Here is a 25,555-nt window from a genome sequence, read left to right on the forward strand (position 1 = left end):
GAAACACTTACAAGGTATTTCACAAAGGATGAAATATCAAGTGTATTCATCAGTTACCAAGTCATAAATCCCCAGGGCAAGTCGGGCTTACTAACTTATTTTACCAGATGTTTATGAAATAACTCTCTCCACAATACATACTCTCTACAATCATAATTTCTCCATAGGAGGTCTGCACCCACAAAATGTTACAAGCACATTTTGTAATAAATTTCTTCTTGTTGGGTAGCTTGCCTTGTTAATCTACATCTATATTAGAATTATTCTGTGTGTCAGTTACAAACATCATTACGCATCAAACTTAGGTTTTCTTCAGTTTTATTCTTACAGTTACTGATGTATAATAAAACAACAAAGGATGCTACAGGATAATGGATGCTCAATGGTAGATGGTAATTGCTGGACTCCTGAAGGGAGAGTTAGTGTCTACATAGTTGGAGAACAGACTGTTGTGCTATTTGGAACAGTATGAATTTTAATATTAAAAAAAATATATGGATGCTGGTAGACTTGCATGGACATTATGTAACACTGTTTTAGCTTCACAAAGGTCAAACTATCCTTTTTTTAATGTACCTGAGAAGTAAACAGGAGAAATTCTTATCTCTATTTGTACCCTGAGATATACGTGTATAAGGATTACAGTGAGCAATGAGGCATTACTAAGATGGACTAACCCACCTGAAAAATCCTAGAATCCATAGAGCTTTAAAGGACCAAAGGAACAATGAGTTGTTTTCCCATAGATATTACAAAATGTTTGCCAGCCCACAAGACCCAAAGTCTGAGGTCTCACAGAAATCTCACTTCCATATTATAAGGAATATAACTTTATTAAATATACTTGAACTATGCATGAACTACAAATGTACCCTAACATATGTGATTGCTAGAGTAATGTTTAAACTCCATACGTGACTGATATAGGGACATAAGGAATTTTATATATATATATATATGTATGTATATAGACTAATATTAGTGGATTTTTGTATAGCTGAATGTGTTTATCATTTATTTGTACAAGTTAGATGGATAAATGATATAGACATATTGTATAATGATAAAGATAACCAAAAAATATACATAACCAAAGACAGATATTTAAAGTAATTTAAAATATATCCCCAGCATATTTAACCAGGTCATCAATGATCTAATTTAGGTCTTCAGTTCTAAGGAAATTGTGCCATCTACTGATGAAAGTCCCTAAGGGCCACATTAATAATTAACTATCATGATACGACATAACCAATCATAGCCAGATTTTAATCCCTGGTACATCCCATTTACAAATAAGGGGCAGAAACTGATAAGGGGGGAATCATGGTTAAATAGGGAGAAAAAGGGGATATAAAAAAAAAAGACCCTGATCAAAACAACCATCCTAAATATCAAAAAAAGAAGATCCTGTAGGAGGTTGACTGAGGGCAATAGACTGAGTTAGAGACCAGAGCAGCCAGAGAGGAGAACCCCAAATTTAATTCCTTCATCATAAACTCTTGGTAATGTATAAAGGTTTCTCTTTATTTTAAAATAAACTTGACTATCAAATGCCCCATGTGTCTATATTGTGTACTGATCCCATCCTATTGAGAGAACAGTTATATCTCATTCTACCTGTAGTCTGAGTCAGATATAACGTATTAAGTTGGAACATTTTTGATTCCTTCTTTAGATGTATATCAGTTTAATATATATATATATATATATATATACTAAGGCTATCAGAAACCTTATATATTTCGGGTTATTGTAGTTAAACCGATGGTATATACTTGTCAGGGTTGGTTGAGATTTAAACTAATTAATAAACCAATAATTGTATCATTAATGCAAGGGGTGTCATACTGTTAATTCCTTATGCAGAGTTCTGCTGTGAAGCTTGTTTATGCTTTATTGTCCTTTGCTGATAAGCTTGTAGATGAGATGAAGTGTAATGTTGACTCTTAGGCTTGTCAAGTAAATTGATTTAAACTCCTATATGGTATAGCAAATTGATAATAATTGTATTGTTTTGTTGCTTTGCATTTTATAGTGTGTATTATTAAACTTGTACATATTTTAAGCAAAGTCGGTTTATTTGCCATCTGACGTTATAAGTGTTTATATCACCACTTAAAACAAAGAACTACAGGGTCCCTGTGTCAGGGGTCCGCGGGCGGCTATGAGGGGAGGCTGCACGCAACTTGCAGCACTCACCCTCAGTCCATCGCCGCCCGCGGTCTCTCTTCCTCCTACCTGTCGGCAAGCGGCGTCTCCTCTCCGCCGCTCGCCGCTCGCATCCTCCACGCCTCCCAGCGGCAGCATGAATAACGCTGCACGCTGGAAGGTCATTGATTTATGCAAACGCCGGGGTCACGTGAGTGACCCGGCGTTAAAGCAACAGTACCTCAATCACAGTGGGAGGCTTAGATATCTCCCACGTGTGATTGTTAATTCTGATTGGAAGTTATCCAATCAGAATTAATCCTAGGGTATTTATACTTACCTTTCCTGTCTCTCAGTGCCCTGTTGTGGTCTTGTGATACCTGTAGTGCAGTTTTCTCATGTTGCTCTCTGGTTACCGATTGTTTTGCTCGTTATTCCGATTATCCTGTCTTCTCCTCTCCTTTGACCTCGGCTTGTTTCTCGTTCTCCCGTTTTCTGGCTCTCTTTACTTGGCTTGTCTCCTGACCATTCTTAGTGTGCTTAGCCCGGCCACTCTAAGGACCGGTCTAGCACCCTTCCTCTCTGTGACCTGTCAGCGTGTTTGGTTCCTAGAATCGTGACACCCTGAAGGCACTGTGCGTGTGAATATCATCAGATACTATTCAGTCTATATTCCATACATATAAAACCTTAGATTACCCAACAAGGCAGACAAGCCTTGTGGTCCTTTGTCCACTATCCTATATAGCTATGACCATAATGACGTCAGCCATATAAGGAAAAGGCCCACAATCCACATTCCAGACAAAAAAAGCTTTGTGACTTTTTGAAACCATATGTTACTCATTTCAATCCAGACATCAGTACCTAATTTGATAATAAATAGGAACATAGAATATGCATAGACCATTACACTCCCCAAACCAGGCACGTCTACAAACCAAAGTCAAACCGTTGACACAAATCTTTACTCAATAGCAACACTAACTTATACGCTAAACCTACTGCCAATCACTTGTCCCCGTTACTACCAATCAGGCTTTATCCGCTCTTGTCGGGGCTCAGATAATACAAAGAAACTCCTTAATATATTCTCCCATATTGCATCCCCCTGTAACTTTAGGTCTAACCACCCTCCTGAAAGTTTGGCTAACAACACATGAATTGCATTTCTGTGGATACAGAACCTGCTATAACCCCTCATCTCAGCAAATCCCATGGAACGATTATATGCATTAAAGGAAACTATAGTGCCAGGAAAACAAACTCCTTTTTCTGGCAGTATAGCTTCCCCCTCTGTCAAGGCCCCCTCCTGCGGCGCTGAAGGGGTTAATAACCCCTTCAGTCACTTACCTGGGACATCGGTTCTGGCTCAGTTCTGCCCGTGCTCCTCCCCCGCCGACGGCACATGCGCGGCAATGGCTGCGCTCACATTAGGATCTCCCCATGGGAAAGCATTATTCAATGCTTTCCTATGGGAAAAATAGGACGCTGGAGGACATAGCTCATCAAGCAGAGCGTGAGGACATATCCATAGTCAGATAACGGACCAAAAGTACTTTTCAATTCCAGAAGTCCCTCTAGTTGCTGTCTGGTTGGCAGCAACTAGAGGAGGGGTTAACCATCAGAGGTAATTATTATTATTATTATTACTGGCATTTATAAAGCGCCAACAAATTCCACAGCGCTGTACAATTGGGAAAAAGACAAACACAATAAGAACAGACCAATACAACAGGTTAAGGACCCTGCCCGTGAGCTTACGATCTAAAAGTTAAAATGGGGAGATGAGACAAGAGATAGCAGAGGGATTTGTATGTGATGGCAGAGAGAGAGTTAATAGTATAACTACAGCAGCTGATAACATGTGAGAGTAATAAGGAGGTGATTGGCTGTGGTTCCAAACAGCTTGAAGGGCATGCTATGTAGTTAGAAGGAACCAGGGTGGGTGGATGGGCAGAGCCTAGTAAAATCAAATGGCCTTCGTGTTGCTGGGATAGATGAGGGTTTGGGCCTAAGAAAGAGCGATAAGACAGTTAGGAATTTACAGCTGGGAGTGGCAAGGGGGGGAAAGGGGAAGGGAGGAGGAATGGAGCAGGCTAGCCATTTGTTATAAACAATTAATTATTTGCCAACCAAAATTCTAACAGATTATTTATAACTACATGTAAGAGCCAGTACAAAATATTACAGTAGTAAACTATATGTAACAATGTTAGCATCATTATAGCAACATAATAATCTAGTAACAAAACAAAAGAAGTCCAGTTGAATATCTTCTGCATCTCTGTTTGTACTTTTTAAAACTGCAGTTTCAAATCAAATGGCCTGTTGCTGGCATGGATGAGGGTTTGGGCCATTTATAAAAACTGCAATAATTACCATTGTACGGTTAAGGGTGATGGGAGTTTTCATCCAGACCACTTCAATGAGCTGAAGTGGTCTGGGTGCCTACCATGTCCCTTTAACTGGCTATTTAGTATACTTTCTTTCCTTATGGTGGTGCCATGGCCCTTCTCACACCATAACCATTACAGCGTTCTGTAACCCTTTTACTTTCACTCGCACATATATAATTAAGTCATGTAGCATTTTGTTCCAGTCAGGTTTCTTTTGCCAAGACCTGATTATCCTCATGCCTTGTGTCCACTGAGGCCATTAAATAAAATGACTGACTGTTAAAATGGAAGCAGAAACCAAACCTAGCATGCCTCTATGTTGATGTTATGTTTTTTTTGTTTTGTTTTTTATAAAAATAAAGAAAATAAAGAATGATCTTGGTTATCTTTACTTCACATGATTGACGGTGCAGTTAACATGTTAATTAGCAAAAATATATTTTTATAGAATATAAGGGATTGCTGAAACGAGACTAGATTTATATTGATGCATACATTTCACATTTTAGAGTAATTCTTGTTTCTATTAAAATCCAGCCTTTGACAGATGCAGTACCTCATTAGCCCAAAGGCTGAACAGAACACTTCACACCACATTAACCATGGGAATGTCAGAACTTGGTAATGCACTGTGAGAGCATATTTTTCAAAATATAAACTTGAAACAGAGAAATTACACTTATTATAAACTCTGAAAATTCATCTGTGATGAAAATCTATACTGCAGCAAACACAGCAACTATATTATAGCAAAACACTGTAGCAACGTTTAAGAGGGGTTCTGATGGACATACAGTGCAAAAGTATTCACCCCCCTTGGCATTTTTCGTGTTTTGTTGCCTCACAACATGGAATGAGCATGGATTGTTTGAGGACTTGCATCATTTAATTTACAGAACATGCCCACTAGACATGTGCAATTCGTTTCGGTCCGAATATGAATTTGGACGAATTTCGGGCAATTCGGACATTCGGGTACTTCCGAATGTCCGAACCGAAGTGCCGAATTGCCGAGGTCCCGAAATTACAGAATTTTCCGAAGTGTCAAAGTGCCGAAGCACAGTATTGCCTAAGTACTAATATACTTACTGAGTGAAAGAAGAAGAATGTTACATTGTAAACAATTTTAAATAAGAAGTATACAAACATAGCCAGGATTCAGCTGTAAGCATTTGCAACACTTACAACGATCAAGTAACACACATTCATATAAAATGTAAGTTACTTGGCCAGTCAATGTAATGACAGGCCAAGTAACATTGGCCAGTCAATGTAATGACAGGAATGAATAAGTAGATAACTCCCTAATAGGGAGCTATCTACTAAAAGGCTGAAAGACCTAAATTGGTCTTTCAGCCAAATTTACTATTACTAAGTAAAGATTGCTAAGTATTAGTAAATTATGCCCCTACTCGCTATACCGCGAGTAGGGGCATGTCTATTAAACAGTGAGCAGCCTGTGTAAAAAATAAATACAAATAAAATAAGGCTGCTCACTGTTTACTAGACATGCCCCTACTCGCGGTATAGCGAGTAGGGGCAACATTTAATAATACTAAGTAATCTTTACTTAGTATTAGTAAATTTGGCTGAAAGACCAATTTAGGTCTTTCAGCCTTTTGGTAGATAACTCCCTAATACCATGGGAATTAGGGAGTTATCTACTAAGCGGCTGCAATAGAAGTCCCGAGGTGCCGAAGTCCTGAAGTCTTGAAGTGCCGAATTGCGAAATTCACAAATTTCGGAAAGCCGAAATGAAAATTTTCCCCATGCACATGCCCACAACTTAAGTTTTTTGTTTTTTTTATTGTGAAGCAAACAAATAGGATAAAATAACAGAAAAAGTCAATGTGCATAACTATTCACCCCCTAAAGTCAATACTTTGTAGAGCCACCTTTTGCGGCAATCACAGCTCCAAGTCGCTTTGGATAAGTCTCTATGAGCTTGCCACATCTTACCACTGGGATTTTTGCCCATTCCTCCTTGTAAAACTGCTCCGGCTCCTTCAAGTTGGATGGTTTGCGCTTGTGAACAGCAATCTAAGTCTGACCACAGATTTTCTATTGGATTGAGGTCTCGGCTTTGACTAGGCCATTCCAACACATTTACATGTTTCCCCTTAAACCACTCAAGTGTTGCTTTAGCAGTGTGTTTGGGGTCATTGTCCTGCTGGAAGGTGAACCTCCATCCTAGCCTCAAATCACGCACAGAGTGGTACAGGTTTTATTATTATTATTACTATTATTATGATATTTATATAGCGACATCAAATTTCGCAGCGCTTTACAATGGGTGGACGAACAGACATGTAGTTGTAACCAGACAAGTTGGACACACAGTTACAGAGGGGTTGAGGGCCCTGCTCAATGAGCTTACATGCTAGAGGGAGTGGGGTAAAATGACACAAAAAGGTAAGGATGGTATTACACTAGTGACAGTTGCAGAAGAGGAATTAGTCAGGAACTATTAAAAGTTTAATTGATATGCTTTTATGAAGTAGTGGGTTTTTAACGATATTTTGAAGGAGTAGAGACTGGGTGAGCATCTAACGGAGGAGGGAAGGGGGTTCCACAGGAACGGTGCAGCCCTCGAGAAATCTTGAAGGCGAGCATCAGAGGTGGGAGTACGAACAGAAGATAGACGTAAGTCTTCAGCAGATCGTAAGGGCCTAGACAGGACATACTTGTGTATAAGGGAGGATAGATAGGTGGGAGCAGCATTATGTAGAGATTTGAAAGCAAGAACCAGAATTTTAAATTGAGCTCTATATTTTACAGGTAGCCAATGTAGGGACTGACAGAAGGGTGAGGCCTGGGAGGTGCGGGCGGACAGGAAGATGAGCCTCGCTGTCACATTTATTATGGACTGTAACCCATAGACCACTGAGAAGCGGATTACAGTAGTCAAGTCGAGAAAGGACAGTGGAATGGACCAACACCTTAGTCGCATCTGGCGTTAAGTAGGGGCGGATGCGTGCAATGTTTTTGCACAAGAATATCCCTGTATTTAGCACTATCCATCTTTCCTTCAAAAAGGCTACAGGGACAGGCTATAGGCACCAGAACCACTACATTAAGCTGTAGTGGTTCTGGTGACTATAGTGCCCCTTTAAAAAAAAAAAAAACCTGGCTCCTAACTTTTTTAGCTGGCTCCTAGATTCCAAACAAATTTGTCAAGCAGTGATATAGAGAGATCTATACATTAGGCCTGAATTTGTGGGAGGAGTAAGTCCCCTACTTAAACTCCCAGCCCCTACTCACCTCTGACGTTCGAGTTCAAGTGTTCCTTGATCTACTTCCGGTTCGCGTGTCGTCAGGTTCGCGCGTCTGGGGTTTTGGCTGCACGGCTGAAATCCTCCGGTACTTCGGCGGTCCGGCTTGCTGGCTAGCTAACCGTGAGTTTAAAAATGCGTTAAGTTCCGGTCCCCACCATACCGCACTCTGGTCTCAGCGGGGGGCCGGAACGCACATATCGGCATCTACTACCAGGAACCACCCACGGTCCCCTCACGTCGGCATATAGGCGGCTCTTTCGTTCACCCGTCTGGGGGGTCCTACACCCCCCTCACCTTCTCACGGATCTAAATATTACGGTAAAAACGTTAAGCTAGATAACAGTATACATATAAATTATTTTGGGGGATTATCTCATGCTGGTACAAAGGCTATACTTTCATACTATGTGGGAAATGGATGCCAAAACATTTCATTCATACTTTCCATTGTATTTTCTTGCATCAGTTCACATACCCAGTTTTTGGCTGTTATCGCCACCTAGTGGTTTTCTATGGTATTTTCTGTTTATTCTGTATAATATGTAGCTTCCCTGCACTAAACTCTAGCAGCAGCTACTATCATACTTACTTGGAAGTGTTGCCACGAAAATCACTATTCACATAATATTATACTATGCCTTTACATGCAAATTAATCACAGCCCTGTTAAAAAATCTTTCTTTAACCCCTTAAGGACCAAACTTCTGGAATAAAAGGGAATCATGACGTGTCACACATGTCATGTGTCCTTAAGGGGTTAAATCTCCACAGATCGTACTTTTGTCATATATTTCGGCTAAATTGAGGAAACCTGGGCTCTTGTTCTTTAAATCCAGGTTTATCTCCTACAATAGCACAAACGTTTTGCTCCTTCTATTGTGCAAAACCCTGAGTTGTGTTCTTTAATCCAGGTATAGTATTTATTTTATTTTAGTTTCTGTTTTGGCAAAAAACTCAGACAGCCATCACTTTACATTTGCCAACTCACGCTGCGCTCATATGTCACGCCCACTCAGATTTACATCTGTCTCAAACCCTTAGGTTTCTACTACGATAGCATCAACAGCTTTGCCTCGTCTAAATCGGAGAAAACCTGGTTCTTGTCCCTTATATCCAGGTAAAGTTTTTCTTTAATCTTCAGTATTTTACTTCAGTTTCCGTTTCAAGGCCGTAGACAGCCTTCACGGTCCATTTTGCCACTCTCTCGTATCACCCGTCCATGCCCCCCAGTAATTCATGATGCGCTCATACGCCACGCTCACACAGATCTACATCTGTCTCAAACCCCTTAGGCTTCTGCTACGACATCAACCAACCGCTGAACCTCTCTTCCATATATACTTGAAGGTCAAGTCCACGGGTATAATCACTATCAAGGTTAGTATCCTACCATCACATAATTCGCCATTTTATCCCATAGATGGTACGTGAACTGGCTCACGGGGTCTGGACTTCATACCTAGCTCACCGAGGCATTTACAAACCATCTCCCAACCTCAACACGGAGGTATGGCCCTACGCCCAAATCATAGTTAAACGCCTCATTCGCTCTTCTACAGGGCCGTAGTCAGGGCCTCACTTTTCACGGCCACGCGTTTTGAACCTTTTAAATGTCATCGAGAGGCCAACATCCCGCCACCACATCTGTGGCAACGTAGTTCACTTCGCCCGAATCATAGATAGAGCCTCTCACCGCCACTTGGCATTAGTAGGGCCTCATCCGTCACTAGTCTAAGTTAAGTTTTTCGCTTCGGCGGTAACCTTACAGTCCAGTTAACCTGAGGAATTCCCCCCCACCCCTTGAAATTATTTTCTCAGACGCCCCTACTAAATCTCATTTAATTCATTTCTAGAATGTCGCAAGATACATCTCCCATGGATGAGTTGCCTGATGAGGATATAATATCCACTCCTATCAGACCAGAGCCTCCAGGAGTATCTCTCGCCCCTTCTACCCCTACGTCTTTGAGAGCATGGACTATACCTAAAATTACGACCGAACTTAGGCTTAGGGGCATCCCCTTTCCTGTTACGGCCCGAAAGGCGTAATTATACAGACTTTTGACCAACCAAGCCCCTGAGCCTAGGCCAGGCACTAGCTCTCAAAGTCAACCTTCTGGCGCGGGCACAGCCACCCAGGACACCCTTGCGGCAATCCTGGCCAACCTGCAGACCTTAAACAGCAGGTTTAGCAATGTGGAGAGTGCCATAGCGTCCCCAGGTAACCTTCCTGACCCTACAGCTCTCACCCCGGCAGTACCTATGGCACCAACACCCGTCCCTACACTTCCCACTCCAGCTCCTGCCCCAGTCACGTCTCCTTTCGTGTCACCAGCTCACTCCGTCCCAGACTCCATTAGGAAAGAAATCCTAGATGGGAAGGACGTGTGTCTGGGGTCATTGCTTATTGCCTCCCAAGACGTGCTGGAGAACAGGGCTTATAACTTTGGCGATATCTCGGTGGTTCTTAAAACCAGAGACCCAAGGCTCAACAAAAAATTATCGATTCCCAATTTCGTTTTGGCCTTCGGGATATACCGTGATGTCATCTGCCTGGTATATCCCCACAGGAGAGCGAAATTGGACCTCTATCTTCAAAAAAGTGGCGGATTTGGGCATTAGGTACGGGGGCTCATCTTTTTATGATTACCATAAATCGATATCAGCGAAAGCGGCGACACATCTGAAACAGTTTAATGTAAGAATTAACTGGTGTCAGATGGATACAGAACTATTCTGTCGCCACTTCGCTGGTCTGAGGCCCCCGTCCTGTGCCATATGCAATTCCTCAACCCACTTGGCCGATTTGTGCCCTTCTATGGCTGATCCATCCACTCCCACTCCCACCCCTCGATCCACTTCCACTCCTCACCTTAAACAGGAAGGTGGACAGCGGGATAAACTGGGTAGGCCCATCTTCTTTTTAGGGAAAGCGCAGGTGTGCAACAACTTCAATGCAGGTTCCTGCAGCTTCAGCGCCTGTAGGTTGTTGCACATCTGCTCTACCTGCTTCAGGGCACACACTAAGACCATGTGCCCGGCCAGGTTGTCCCCTAGCAAGTGACTAACCGCCGTTAATATCGACAACCTGGCTTTTTACTTAAAAACCCATCCAAGTAAACATCTAGTGGAGTATTTGATAACCGGATTCACCTAGGACTTTGTCACGGGTCTCGTGGCCATTCCCTCAGGGACACTGGAATGCCCCAACCTCCTATCAGCCTGCCTAGACCCAGAGGCCACGGACGTTCTCCTCTCCATAGAAATAGCACAAGGTTTCATGATCGTCCCCTTTACCTCCTCATGAGCTTCCTCCTGGCGCACTAACCCGATTGGCATAGCTGTACACAAATATTCAAATAAAAAGCGCATGATTATTGATTTATCGGCCCCGCACTCTTCTTTTGTTCCTAGCATCAACGCACTCATTCCCGCAGACGAATTCTCACTACAATACGTAAAAATAGACAACGCTATACAAACCATCATTTCAACTGGTAACAATGCCTGGCTTAGTAAAACAGACATTACCAACGCATTCAAATTACTGCCCATGCACTTTGGCACTTGCACAGTGTTAAATGGCGAAACAGGTACTATTTTTCCACGCGACGCACTTCTGGGTCCAGAAGCAGCCCTAAACTGTTCAATATTTTCGCAGAAACTCTATGCTGGCTGCTTCTGAACATTATTAGATGTCACGCACACCCACCGATATCCTCAGCACCTCTGCACTTTTTTCCACCCTCGGAGTACCTTTGTCTCCCTCTAAAACAATTGGCCCCACCACTAAACTCACTTTCTTGGGGATAGAGCTAGACTCTGGTACCTTCCGCGCCAGCCTTCCCCCGGAAAAACTGGTCCGCCTGAGAGGGGAAATAGATATATTCCTGCGGAATGATGTATGCACCAGGAAAGAACTTCAGTCCTTATTGGGGTCCCTGAATTTCGCGATGCGTATCGTTCCGCAGGGTAGATCTTTTTGTGTGCAGGCTCCTTTGTCTGCTTCACGGGGTACCGGACGCCTGCCCAATCACATTGGACCAGCACGCCAAAGCTGACCTACTCATGTGGGGGAAGTTCTTGACTTAAAGGAACGGTATCTCCATGTTTATTCCCCCTCTCTCCGACTCCTCACCCAGCATTTACACTGACGCTGCAGCCAACACGGGTTTCACAGCTATATTTGGTAATCACTCTTTTAGGGGTCACTGGCCAGCTGAGACGGATGCCTTGCCGGGGTTTAGAGAAACTTCAGCTCTGCGGCCGCACGCACTTGGGGTCACCTCTGGTCCGGCAAGGCAGTAAAATGCTATTCCGACAACTCGTCAGCTTGCAATATCATTAACAAAGGGCGCTCTTCCTCTCTTACCATCATGCGGCTGATTCGCAAGCTGACCTGGTTGGCAGCAACCGTCCAGTTCCACTTAATTTGCCTTCACATCCCGGGTATTCACAACACGGCTGCTGACGCTCTGTCTCGATCTCAATTTCAGGTGTTTTTCCAGGCACTCCCGTCAGCCCACCATCAACCATCCAGAACACCGAGTTTTCACGAGTTAATCTTGGATTGAACACACTTATGCACCATGCCAGGACTCTTACGCACCACGCACTATCACCAAACACTACTATCACCTACAGTAGGGCACTTACCATTTTCAATAAATTTACAGCTGAATTCGGATTACAAGGTGATTTCTCAACCCAAACTATGGTGGCTTTTGCCTCCTTTTGCCACTTACACTTAAAACTTTCCCACAATACAATTAAATTATACCTCACAGGGGTGCAGCATCACAGCCTCACAAATTTCCCTAACAACACCCCCTTTTTGTCATCATACGCCATCAAGAAAATCTTAAAGGGGATCTCTAAAGTGTCGGTTCCACCTATCACCACCAGACTACCTATAGATGGGCCTATCTTTAGGTTACTTAGTAACCTTCTCGGCGAATACTCTTTCGATCCCAACACTAACCTGGTGATCAAATCTGCTATCTACTTAGCTTTTTATGGGTTCCTAAGACCTAGGGAATTTACTGTTGTTTGTCAAGGAGATACCACACACAGCCTTAAAACCTCACAACTCACTAAAGTAGACGACTATTACATTCTCAAAATCCCATCTACCAAAACTAATCAGTCCCTACACCCCACTATCATTCCTCTCTTTCCAACAGACAATGCTTGGTGTCCAGTTAAGACACTAGACCTCTTACGGTCAACCCATAACACGCACTTACCAGACTCACCACTCTAACAACTACAAGGGCTCCCCACTCACTACAGCAAAATTCACCACGCATGTTAGAATCCTATTGGGAAAATTGGGTTACAACCCAGCTTCATTCTCCGGGCTTTCCTTTCGCATAGGAGCTGCTTCATCAGCTTATAGTACTTACACCCCGGTCCACATCATAAAGAGACTGGGTCGCTGGAAGTCCTCTATATACAATACGTACATTCCACGACCAGAAAGACAACTTCGCCAAGCCTTCAGGAATTTAGTAATGTAAACAAATACAATAAAGTGTGTTTTTTCGAACTTCTCTTTGCCCTCTTTTATTTACAGGCCCACTCGGACGGTGGTTTCGGTACACCACAACCAACTTTTATCTCTGACATTATCCATTACATATTAAATTCCGAGCACAAATAGTGTTTGTATGCAAACACAGAGTTTGGCTGAGGAGGGAGGCAGGTATAGAAAGTCAGTCAGACAGCTCAGGAACGCACATTCCACGCACATGCACGGTTGAGCGCTGAGTTTCTGCATAGAGCGGCATTCATTGCCGCTCTATGAAGAACTTGATTGGTGGAGCATGCGCACCACATCGCAATGACACTTCTCAAAGAGATGAAAAAGGGGGCGCGGTCTAACGGGGAGCTCGGTGCTGGAACGGAGGTAAGTTTTATTATTAAAAAGTGGTCAGATTTTTTTTTTTTTTTTTTTTTTTTTTATGGCAAGTTCATATAAAAGCAAGAAAGAAGGCTGGGGGACCTGTCTTTCTTGCTTTTATATGTTGACTACAGTGATCCTTTAAAGGACCACTCTAGGCACCCAGACCACTTCAGCTTAATGAAGTGGTCTGGGTGCCAGATCCAGCTAGGGTTAACCCATTTTTTTTATAAACATAGCAGTTTCAGAGAAACTGCTATGTTTATAAATGGGTTAATCCAGCCCTCAAATCCTCTAGTGGCTGTCTCACTGACAGCCGCTAGAGGCGCTTGCATGATTCTCACTGTGAAAATCACAGTGAGAGCACGCAAGCGTCCATAGGAAAGCATTGATAATGCTTTCCTATGAGACCGGCTGAATGCGCGTGCAGCTCTTGCCGCGCGTGCGCATTCAGCCGAATGGGAGGAGAGGAGGAGGATCGGAGGAGAAGAGCTCCCCGCCCGGCGCTGGAGAAAGGTAAGTTTTAACCGCTTTCCTCTCCCCAGAGCCTGGCGGGAGGGGGTCCCTGAGGGTGGGGGCACACTCAGGGCACTATATTGCCAGGAAAACGAGTATGTTTTCCTGGCACTATAGTGGTCCTTTAAGCCAAAATTAAAAACATAACCTGGCCATAGATGCACAAGTGTATTTTATGCATAAGGGTGTTTTTTTCTCTACATTTTTTATTATGCTGTACTGAGCTTATTTGCTGCAGTGTGATTATTAAACATGTCTAAATAAGTAATTTTAACACTCTCTAAATACAGATTTTAATGTATGTATTCAAATTTTACTCCTACACAAAAGATGGTGCAGACTGTCAAAATAAAAATTAAAGATGTGGATTATGTGCATATTTTCTTGTAAGAAAAAACTCAAAACGATTTAAGCAAACTCAGTTTTGGAAAAGTGAGAAAATATCACATCTAAGAAGCACAAACTAAACCTTATCAGGTGGACTTACAAAAGTAAAGAGTGGGGAAAAAAATACATGGTTGGAGCAATGTTTTAAATGAATACTGTAGTGTTTGGAATTACAGTTTACTCTTTATTCAGAGTCAGGACCCCCCTAAATCAAAATAAGAATAGGAAAAAAAAAGGTTTTATCTTTGATCTTAGGACATCAGACAGAAGCTAAAAGTCTAATACAATGATCCTTGTAGATAAACACTGGTAACAAAGTGTGTGTGTACAGTAGTACTGAGCTCCTATTAGAGGCTAGCTGTGAGAACAGAGTTATAATGGCTTCTGTCCTTACAATTTATTGGCTGAGAGTGTCAACTGACCGTTCTTAGCCCATGAATGACATTCTGTGCAATGCAATTTGCACAGAATTGAGACTTTTCAGCCTGGGACATTATGATGAAGCTGCCAAAAGTGAGGTTTCACCTCTGGCAGCAGAGGAGTTAAACTTTGTACCTGCAGCATGTTATTCTAAAACACTGCACATACAGACTACAGGGACAATAACCACTTCAAATCACTGACGTGGTCATGGTGCTTGGAGTGAGCCTTTAACTCTGCAGTGTAAGCATTGCTATATCTACTACATGGTAATGCTTGACATTCCAGGGTTAACAGTTAAGGACACTGCACCCAGACCACTTCATTGTGATAAAGTGGTCTTCAACTGCAGTAACTTGCATAATGACAACACAATCCTCTAGCACAATTCATTAATGAATAAATTAAACAAGTGGCGTCCAATTAACCCCTGCCGGCATGGTGGACTTGGATAAGCAGATAGATTTCTGGGGTGCACCAAAATCTGATTTGCTCTTAAAAAAAAAAAAAAAAAAAAAAGGAACTTTGCCTGAAAAAGAGGAGATTATGAGAATCTAAAATATGTGTTTCATTCCATCCTACTAAGGCATTTCCTGGACACCATCCCAAAATGATTATAGTTATCAAAACTGTGTACGCACACACGTGAAAATATGACTATATATTTTTTTTACAATTAAAAAGCTAAGTAAGGAGCAGCATGAGCACACATACATACGAAATAATTTACACATGTCCACCCATCAATCAAATCAATCCATTACGCATTTCTGATTGGCTATTGACTTGCTTAGGAGGCATTTTGACACCTATTTATACCAGCTCTTTTATCAGTATAGTTTTTTTCCCCATGCCGGAGGTGCAGTTAAAGTGCGTTGGGAATTTTGATTTATGGATTGTATATTTTCCACTATGCAATGTTATTTAGCCATTGTCACCTTGTACATTTGACCACATTTAATTAAGTCTGTATAGTACATTGTATATATTCCTGAGAATTTCCTTTATCTTATCACTACTACCAAGTCATTTCTCACCTACCAGCTAGGGGGCTCTGTCTTCAGATAAAGCTTTTTCCAGTATTTTTATTACATATGCACACATACATAACTAGTTATGAATACACACATTTACAAAACCTGACACATATACCAACCTAATTGGCAACACTCTAATACTCACAGACTGACAGACATGCATACAATCATAGGTGTTTCATTATTTCGTTTTTAGCTTCAATTATTGGGGAGAAAGGGAGCTGTACACTAGCAGCATAGCCTCCCCCCTCCCCCCTGCTCCCCCTTAGTATATTAATCATTAACAAGCAATGGGTGTTAGACTGGACACATTTATTACAGAAATCATTGGTGAAAGAAAAGAGTTGAAGTCATGATAATATATATATATAATGAGCACAGCTTTGCACCTTTCATCAGACACATCACAATGTTTGCAAAGGGGAAGGTCACTGCACATGCTGTATTTACTTTGGTATGGATCCTTGTCATATGTAAATAATTCACTTGATTTTGGCTCAAAGATGTGTTTAATTTTATCACTCCACAATCTAAATAAAGAAGTTAAATTACTTTTAGTTTCTAAAGATAAAGGACTCTAATTCAAGTAAAAAAATTAAAAAAAAAATTGAACTTTCCACAGTCATTAAGACCAGTAGCTTGTCAAATTCTACAGATGTTTCATTAACTTGCTTTATATGAAAAATGTATAAAATATCAATATGTTTTTTCAAGATTCTAGTTTTTATATTGCATATATTAATCACCAAATCATTTCTGATCAACAGAATGATGTGCACAAGAAAGTCATCATACCTAGGTACACTTGTTAGATAAGTAAGCACATTCTGGAATTCCTTCTCCGGGATCTCACTGAATGCTGGGTACTCTGGGAAAGTGATGACAGGGCAGCCATTTTCTCCCCTTCCACCTGCAGGAAAAACAAATATTTGAAACAATGAACCCTTCATCTCACCAACCTTTTACTTAGTAAACATGTTTGCTGCAAAGAACACAATAGCATACCATTTGCTGTTTGAAACACTTGTTTCCAATAGTTTATAAAATGGTAGCTGTTTGGCCCTTTCAAACATGTATGCTGCATGATTGGTTCCACACATATAGTCAAAATCAAAGGCAACTTGAAGGAATTTAACCAGCCTGGGTCCTCTAGTAGAAAAAAAAATAATTGGCAACAAGCTAGAAGCAAGTTTCACTACAAAATAGACTTAATTAAAGGAACACTATAGTCATCTAAATTACTTTAGCTAAATAAAGCAGTTTTAGTGTATAGATCATTCCCCTGCAAATCCACTGCTCAATTCACTGCCATTTAGGAGTTAAATCACTTTGTTTCTGTTTATGCAGCCCTAGCCACACCTCCCCTGGCTATGATTGACAGAGCCTGCATGAAAAAAAAAAATTGGTTTCACTTTCAAACAGATGTAATTTACCTTAAATAATTGTATCTCAATCTCTAAATTGAACGTTAATCACATACAGGAGGCTCTTGCAGGGTCTAGCAAGCTATTAACATAGAAGGGGATAAGAAAATCTTAATTAAACAGAACTTGCAATAAAGAAAGCCTAAATAGGGCTCTCTTTACAGGAAGTGTTTATGGAAGGCTGTGCAAATCACATGCAGGGAGGTGTGACTAGGGTTCATAAACAAAGGGATTTAACTCCTAAATGGCAGAGGATTGAGCAGTGAGGCTGCAGGGGCATGATCTATACACAAAAACTGCTTCATTAAGCTAAAGTTGTTCAGGTGACTATAGTGTCCCCAAGAGTGATTATCACAGTACATTTGCAAGGCTACCACACAATGTTGGTATACCTATTCTTTTCGATTTTTACATGATAAATGATGATATTGAGATATTTTAATTAGGATGTCTCCCAGAGACCTTTTTTTAATAAATAAAAAGCAAACATTTATAGAAAAAAATAAACATCAGTGTAATTTCTATTTATTCAATTAATACATATATGGATTTATGTTTAAATTACACATTACATATTTCTTATACACATAACTTACGTATGCTGTTAAATGAACAGAGTGTGATAAAAAGTATATTCAGTGTAACTTTCCTTTTTGACAACACATATCAATATCGCAAATACGATAGAGTTACTAATGTCCATAAATATAGGATAAATATCACTTTTGCAAAATAAAACATTTTTTGTTTTTAAGGTAACACTAACTCCAATGACGATAACCACTACAGTTCACTGCAGTGGTTATGGGGCGGTGCAAGGAATTCCATGGCATAATCTCCTGGTAAATCATCATCTGCCATGTGCCACATGCCACAGGCCCAGCTTATTGTCTTCTCTTGCAGGAGAATCTGGATTATCTCTGCAGAGTTAAGCAGGGTCATGCAGATCAAAGCTCACTGGCTGAATGTGACAATTTACAAAATACCATTTTTTATTTTTTTTTGCATTAAGTTCAATTTAATTGGATAGGTAGGTAGGTGATTTGTCATGTATTTCCACTAGAGGGCACACAGATTCAGAACGTTGTCATAGCTGTACTATGATACAACTTCCACTGCCTAAACACACAAGAACAGTGGTTCACAAACTTTTTAGGTTCAAGGCGCTCTTAATATTTCAGTATATTTCCAAGGCAACCCAAGTCAAAATTTCTAGGTTGCATAACTGTACAGCACTGCGGCATTTACTGGCACTATAGTGTAATGTACAGTGCTGGTGTTTGAAGGGGTGCTTGTATATAGTTATGCTTTAATATGGGGTGGGGGGGGTGGGGTTGTATGTAATGTTTGCGTTTGATTGCAGGGGTGTAATAAAGAAAAAAGTCAGTCCTCTAGCGCGTGATAAACAGTTTAAACAGTGGGGTAGACGTTGGATCTATCAAATTTTTTAAGTCAGTAATCTTATGAACAGTATATATTTACGTTGCTTAAGCATTTCAATACATAACACGAAACAACATCGCTTGTATCTTTCTGGATAGTAGCGTTTTACGCTATGTCATAAGCTAGTCAAACATAAAATAATTATACTAAACTTACATGAGTAAGATTAATGTAACACTTTGCTTCTTTGGTGTTTGCACAGTATATAATTAGGCGTTTGCAGGCTATAATCACAAAAGTATTTGGTCACCGATATGTCGTTTGGGCTAAGTAGCTAATCTCTAGCTTGGATTACCGCGGGCGTCACCTTAAGATGTGTGGGGATCGCGGGGTTGATCTGCTCGTGTTCCCCTAACCAGGTCTGGGGTCCATGTGTTTAATATGGCGGGTATATGTCGGGGCTTGTGTGCGGTATAGTTGTTTGCGGTGTTGCACTTTTGCCTGGAGTTGTGTCATGGAATGTGTTTGCAGATTGCTCTATGGTCTGATGCTGGTGGGTTGTCAGGTATGTCAGGGTGCGTGTGGGTCCGTAAGTACCGCCCGTGTCCGTGTGTAAAGGGAAGGAACAACATTTCTAATGTCAACTGTAAATAGAGCGTCCAGAGTTAGCCGGTGCCTAATCTTGGTAGAGGGCACTTGGGGCCACCCGGCAGCGGTGTTCTATTAAGCTCTCCTCGGAGCCCTGGTTAGTCCTGTGGGCCTGCTTCTGCAGCTCATAGTTTCAGGTGCTTCCGATGTTGGCCGCGGTTGTTCCGGTGCTGTCGGGGGTCTCTATATGGGGTTTCCCCCTGTGTTCCAGCGTCCCGGTTGCTTGGTAGTGATGTTCAGGGCTGGAGCTCCTGGGCGTCTGCGGCCTGAGCGTGTTCCATGCTGCAGAGGCGCCCTGGGGGTTTCTTCTTGTTTCCCGCCTTTTGTCTGTCCTGTCGTGGTCCCCTGCCGGTGCTTGTTGCCGCTTAGGGTGGTTTGCTGGCCTGTCTCAGGGGTCTGTGTGGTCTGCAGATTGGCTCTGCCATCTGGGTGACCCTGCAGTACGAGGTGAGTCACTCTTAATTTTGCCCATGTGGTTGCGGGCTGTCCGCCATCTTGGAATGCACCTTCTGGGCTGTGTACTGCGGGCCGGTTCGCGGTTGGGTTCGGCAGACGGCTTTGGGGACCGGGATCCGGGATAACCCCCGCCGGTCCAAAGGGGGGGGGGGGGGCAGCCAAGCGCTGTTCAGAGACCTGGGGAGCGGCCATCTCTTGGTATCACAAAATCCCAGAATTTTCCACTTCTTAATAAGTGATTGAACAGTACCGACTGGCATTTTCAAGGCTTTGGATATCTTTTTATATCCTGTTCCATTACCTTGTTACACAGGTCTTTTGATAGTTCTTTTCTGCTCCCCATGGCTCAGTATCTAGCCTGCTCAGTGCATCCACGTGAGAGCTAACAAACTCATTGACTATATGCACAAACATTAATTGCAATTTAAAAAGCCACAGATGTGGGTAATTAACCTTTAATTGACATTTTAACCTGTGTGTGTCATCTTTTGTGTCTGTAACAAGGCCAAACAGTCAAGGGTATGTCAACTTTTAATCAGGGCCATTTGGGTGATTTCTGTTATCATTATGCTTTCAAACAAGTATGTGATAAAAAATGGCCTCATATGATCACTATCCTCCAATAAAATATTTTTTTTTGCATGATCAGTCATATTTCAAAATCAATGCTAAAAAAAATCAAAAAAAAAATCACAATTTCTGCCAGAGTATGCAAACTTTTGAGAAAAACTGTATGTCAAATCTCCCATGGTGTATACTTTCTACTACCTCCCTAAAATCTCAAACCATATGCAGTCTTGATATGGAGGGCGATTGTCTCCGATTCAAACAATCTTACTCACAGAGGCAGCATTTATGTTGACAATATTTTAACAACTTTTGTAGGAAATCTCCCCTTCTTTTTGCATGATACCAAAGGAACCCTATGATGCCTGTCATCCATAAGAGTTCCCCTGGTTCTATTATCTGCTGTTTGGATGTTAAAGCATTGTAACCCTCAATACCACATGATCAGAGCATCAAACATGTTAAATTCTTCTTGGATACCAGATGTACAACATGGAATTTGTTAGTTACTGAAATTAATTCTCACCCACAACATTTTTTCTTTTCTTCTACCACATCTTGTGCCCTATCACATGTTAATCTGCACCTAAGTTGGTAGTAGCAATTTGTTGTATTCTCTGAAGAATTTTCCATATTTACGGATTCTGTAATTTTATGAAAATGGTACATAGAAATGTCTGAATTACTTGGAATTATACTAGAGATCTCTGTTGACCTCCTTAATGTGAAAAAACTGAAATTGACTATGGAAATCAGACTTTGAATTTTCTAGACTGTACTTTTTCTTTTGATTACTCTTTCACTATACAAACCTCGCTTTTCAGGAAAACTAATGCAAGACACAATACGTTACGTTGGTAAAGCTATAACCCACAGTCTCTAAAGAAAGGGATCCCCATAGGCCAATAATTGCGTTTGAGAAGAAAATGTATCTCACTTGAGAACTTTAATGCTAAGGCTTTAAAGCTATGTCTTACATTTAAAGAAAGATTATACCATAACCTTTAGAGATGTACTTTTGGAAGATCACACAATAGAGAATACATCATCTAACCTCCTTTGGTGTGTTGTCAATTATGATTCAGGCTGGGGCAAGGCTAAAAATATTCTGGGGAGATTTTGGCCTCTGTTGACAAATAATGTTCCCTTAAGGGAACTTATCTCCTCAGTGTCAACAGCTGAAAGAGGCAAGAATAAAGGAGGTGTTCGTTTCTAGCCTTGTTTCTGCTTGGAGACAACCTGAGAATTTGTTCTCTGAATCTATAGTTGGCACCCATCAGTGTTGAATGTGTGTTGCTTAAAAATTTATTCTGAGAAAGTCAAAGACAAATATGGATAGTCAAGGCCAGGAGGAAATCGGTGTCAAACAATTTCAACTGAAAGATGGTTGGAGTATTTTATCTACGGACCTGCTCATGTGGGATGAGGAATGTGGGGAATACTTTTCATTCTTGTAAGAAACGCATCACGGAACAGGCCAATTATTTGACGTCACATAGGAACACACCTGTTGCCAGACATCCAAAAGCATTTCATAAATCTTAAGAGACCTTAGATTTGCAGGGCCTGAGCACATCAATTTGGGGCAAAGATGCAGAGACATGGATCTAATTTTGAAACTAAGAGTGTGTTTCGATTCATAGACTTAAGACCTAGCACCTATGTGCTTAAATTAAGGATTTACATTTACTCCGTTCAAAGTACACTCATGAGTCCTAAAAAAATTTACATTTGTGAAGTGAACAATGTCAATTGTAAATATATGTAAATAGGTTTTGACATTTGTCACTCACGTATTCACCATCACCAAGTTTATATATAGTTTTATTTATTATTTCTTGTACTTATAGACCGATATACCGGAGTCTATTGTGGAGTCTATTGTGGTAGCCATCCGTTGAGGGAACTAAGGAGACAAGAGTTTGACAGATTGGAGGTTGCAATTCTACTTGAATTGTTTGGATCCCTAAAATCCTCTCCATAATGTAATTGCATCTTATACTTACCTTGGACTTCCTACCATCATTAGTTTAAGATGGGGAGTCCGCACAGGCTGTAATGCATGCATGGATCCCCCATGAGAATATATTGGCCATGTTTAGCCAAAGAGAACAATCACAGAGCCCTCCACTCATTGGTCCTGACTCCTGCCCTGCTCATAGTAATTGTGCTGTTTAAAATCCTCTTAACAGAGCATCTATGCTACAGTTGTAACGGCCCTCAAGATACTACTCTCCCTTGCCCAGCCCCAAACATTTTAACTCTGCCTTCCCAGCCTGCCTTTGCCTCCTCCTTCCATGACCCTACCTCCAGACAGCAAGTCCTTTGAAGAGGTGGGCAGCGCATACATCTTCCTAGACTGCATGTGGGAGGGACCAAAGACAGACTGGAAACATGGCAGCAGAGAATGCCCACACTTAATAATGTGACAAATTAAGGAGGGAAGCTTGCTGTTTGTATGTATTAGTCAATGTCGATTAGAGAGTGTGTGTGTGTATGTACATATGTATTAGGCAGTGTGTGTGTCTACTGGACAGTTTGCGTGTGTGTATGTATGTATTACATGGATGCATCATAACATTAAAAGTATGTATTAGGCAGTGTGTGAGTAACAAGGATGTTGAATTAATATTGCCTGACACCCAGGACATGCAGTCCCACTTTCTCAATGAACTGAACTAGAGCTCAGTGGGAAACATAGAAAAGCTATGATCAAGTGTGCATGTGGCTCCAGCAGAGAGGCTTCACAATGAGAGTATTCCCTGGCACAGATTGAAGGCTTGCGGGGAAAAAAAAAACATTGGAAACAGATAGGCTGTCCTTCCTTATAGTTACAACTCCCTCTCGCCTGCCATTGGGTCCCTGCTCCCTTATAATGTCAGCTTTGTAGGCATTAGTTTATAGCCCAAGACAAAGGCGCACGTTTAGGAGTCGAAACGCAAGTCGACAATTCTGTATTTTTTTTTTTTTTTTATCACTTCACGTTTGTTTGGACACATTAGTGATGCAGGTATAGTGGGTTGCTTTTAGTAATAACTGGGTTGTTATCTATTTAGACTATCAGTTTAGACTGATATACTTAGTATAAGGTACAAGTTACATATTAGGAGTTCACTATATTGTGATGTTTATTTGAGCAAACCTTTGTTATTTTTCTAATAGATTTTTGGAATTTAAGATATTTCTCTGTCTAATTCAGTTACCCCTCAGCTCTATTTTGACATGTGTGCACAAATAATTGCAAAGTGATAGTACAAGATCTAGATGTATTTCCTTTTTAGGTTTACATTATCTCTCTTAATGGGACACCATATCTCAGCCTGCCTTGTGTTTTGATTTTATTGTTAATGTTTTTTAATATGTGTTTGTTTTTGTGTATGTTCAAGTGCATTACGTAATAAAGTAATTGGATTTTACAATTAAAAATATTTGCTATGGGGATCTTTGCTTTTTGTGCTCCCAATAGGGGGCATTAGATTAATTTTACATAAATATAAGGTTTCAAACATGCAAAGGACAATTGCTGTTGGTTAAGTCTTTGCTAGTTCATAAAGGCTCCAACAAAACCATTGGTTTGGTATCTTAGGACCTAACCTGACGAAGAGAGGACCAAGAACAGAAGAAAAGGAAATCTCAACTGTATTCAAGTTACGTTTACTTAAAACCATGCAGGATACTGCACCAACATACCCCTTGATTGAATATTGTTAAATGAGCTTTCCAAATAATTTTTACAAAAATGATGTTGATGGATTTTTTTATATGTGTTTTTCATATTTTACTATGTTGAAAAAATAATTTTAAAAGTTTATCCAAAAATTAAATAATTTGGAAAGCTACCGTAATGCAAAAATATTAAATCGAAGTCATAGAGATATAAGTCACAATTGAAAAAAAACTATTCTGAAAATGAACAGTGTGTGAGGAAAGTCACAGTATTAAATATTCAGCATCATTTTCCTTTTGTTTGTTTTTGCCAACAAATGTGATGCAGACTGCGATCCTGCATAGGTTGTACGTTATTTCAGCTACTACAGCAGGAGAAGACCATATTTGATGCAGATGCCTGAGGTACATGGTCAAATCATACTAAGAAAGGTTTGACTAGTCAATGTGAAGCAGCACCATTGCACTCCTGGCACCATAACCACAACTGCAAGCTTAGCAGTTATGGGAATGAAGCGTTTTTTTATTACACAGGATCAGCTAAAGTTCTAAGGCAATTTATGAATTTGCACTTGATAGTTGCTTACTAAATATTCACGGATATAAAATGCAAAAAAGCAGTAACTACATGTTAATCGATTATTTTTTTTTTTTTTGCACTTTTTTAGCACAACTCATTTCTTGCTCTATAGACAGCAATTAAAATTTATTTCCTTCCACTATGTCTCACTGATCAATGTCTGCAAGATATGGGGTTACTGGTTCTTGTGGGAACTGGGTTTACAGCTTTCTTCAGTGACATATTTTAAGTTGTTAGTTCTGAATTGTAATGTTTAGCAAATGACTGCACAAAGAAAGGGTACTTTTTTCCACCATAATATATGAATATAATATTAGTGGTCAGTGCTTGTAGTCTCCCATTAAATCAGGTTTGTCCATCTACTGCCCACTGTGTGCATGCAAATTCTATACCTTTCATTGTATTGTATTATAAAATTAGTAGGCTTCAGAATGTTGTATGACTTGCTCATTAACACTGAAAGAAGTGTTAACTGCTTTGATCTCTCTATTTCATTAACAAGCTCACCTGACAAGAAGGCAAATTGTTTCTTCAACTGATCTTCAATTTCAGCGGCACAGACAGGAAAGGTGTCCTGATGCATGATATCATCTGAAATAAAGATAAAAAAATATATCAGTAACTTAATTGTAGAAAAAAAAAGGTCCACCGTAGACTTTAGTACAAGCATCCAAGCTTAAAGAAACATTCCACTTGAATTTTTTTTAGATTTTGCAAACAATTTAGTAGATATTTTCTGAGAAA

The 25,555-nt window shown here is 40.7% G+C and overlaps 1 protein-coding gene across 1 annotated transcript in view; it reads right to left on the minus strand.

Annotated features, from left to right (window-relative positions):
- The window catches only part of MCF2L (MCF.2 cell line derived transforming sequence like), a 266,548-nt gene that overhangs the window by 58,800 nt on the left and 182,193 nt on the right, over nucleotides 1-25,555 (minus strand). The window contains exons 3-4 of the mRNA XM_063459777.1: nucleotides 25,319-25,402; nucleotides 16,883-16,997 (exon numbers count right to left, since the gene is read on the minus strand). Of these exons, the coding sequence (XP_063315847.1) occupies nucleotides 16,883-16,997; nucleotides 25,319-25,402 (199 nt within the window). The remainder of the gene's footprint in view (nucleotides 1-16,882; nucleotides 16,998-25,318; nucleotides 25,403-25,555) is intronic.

The sequence above is a fragment of the Pelobates fuscus genome, chromosome 1, assembly GCF_036172605.1.
Source record: "Pelobates fuscus isolate aPelFus1 chromosome 1, aPelFus1.pri, whole genome shotgun sequence".
Classification (NCBI taxonomy): domain Eukaryota; kingdom Metazoa; phylum Chordata; class Amphibia; order Anura; family Pelobatidae; genus Pelobates; species Pelobates fuscus.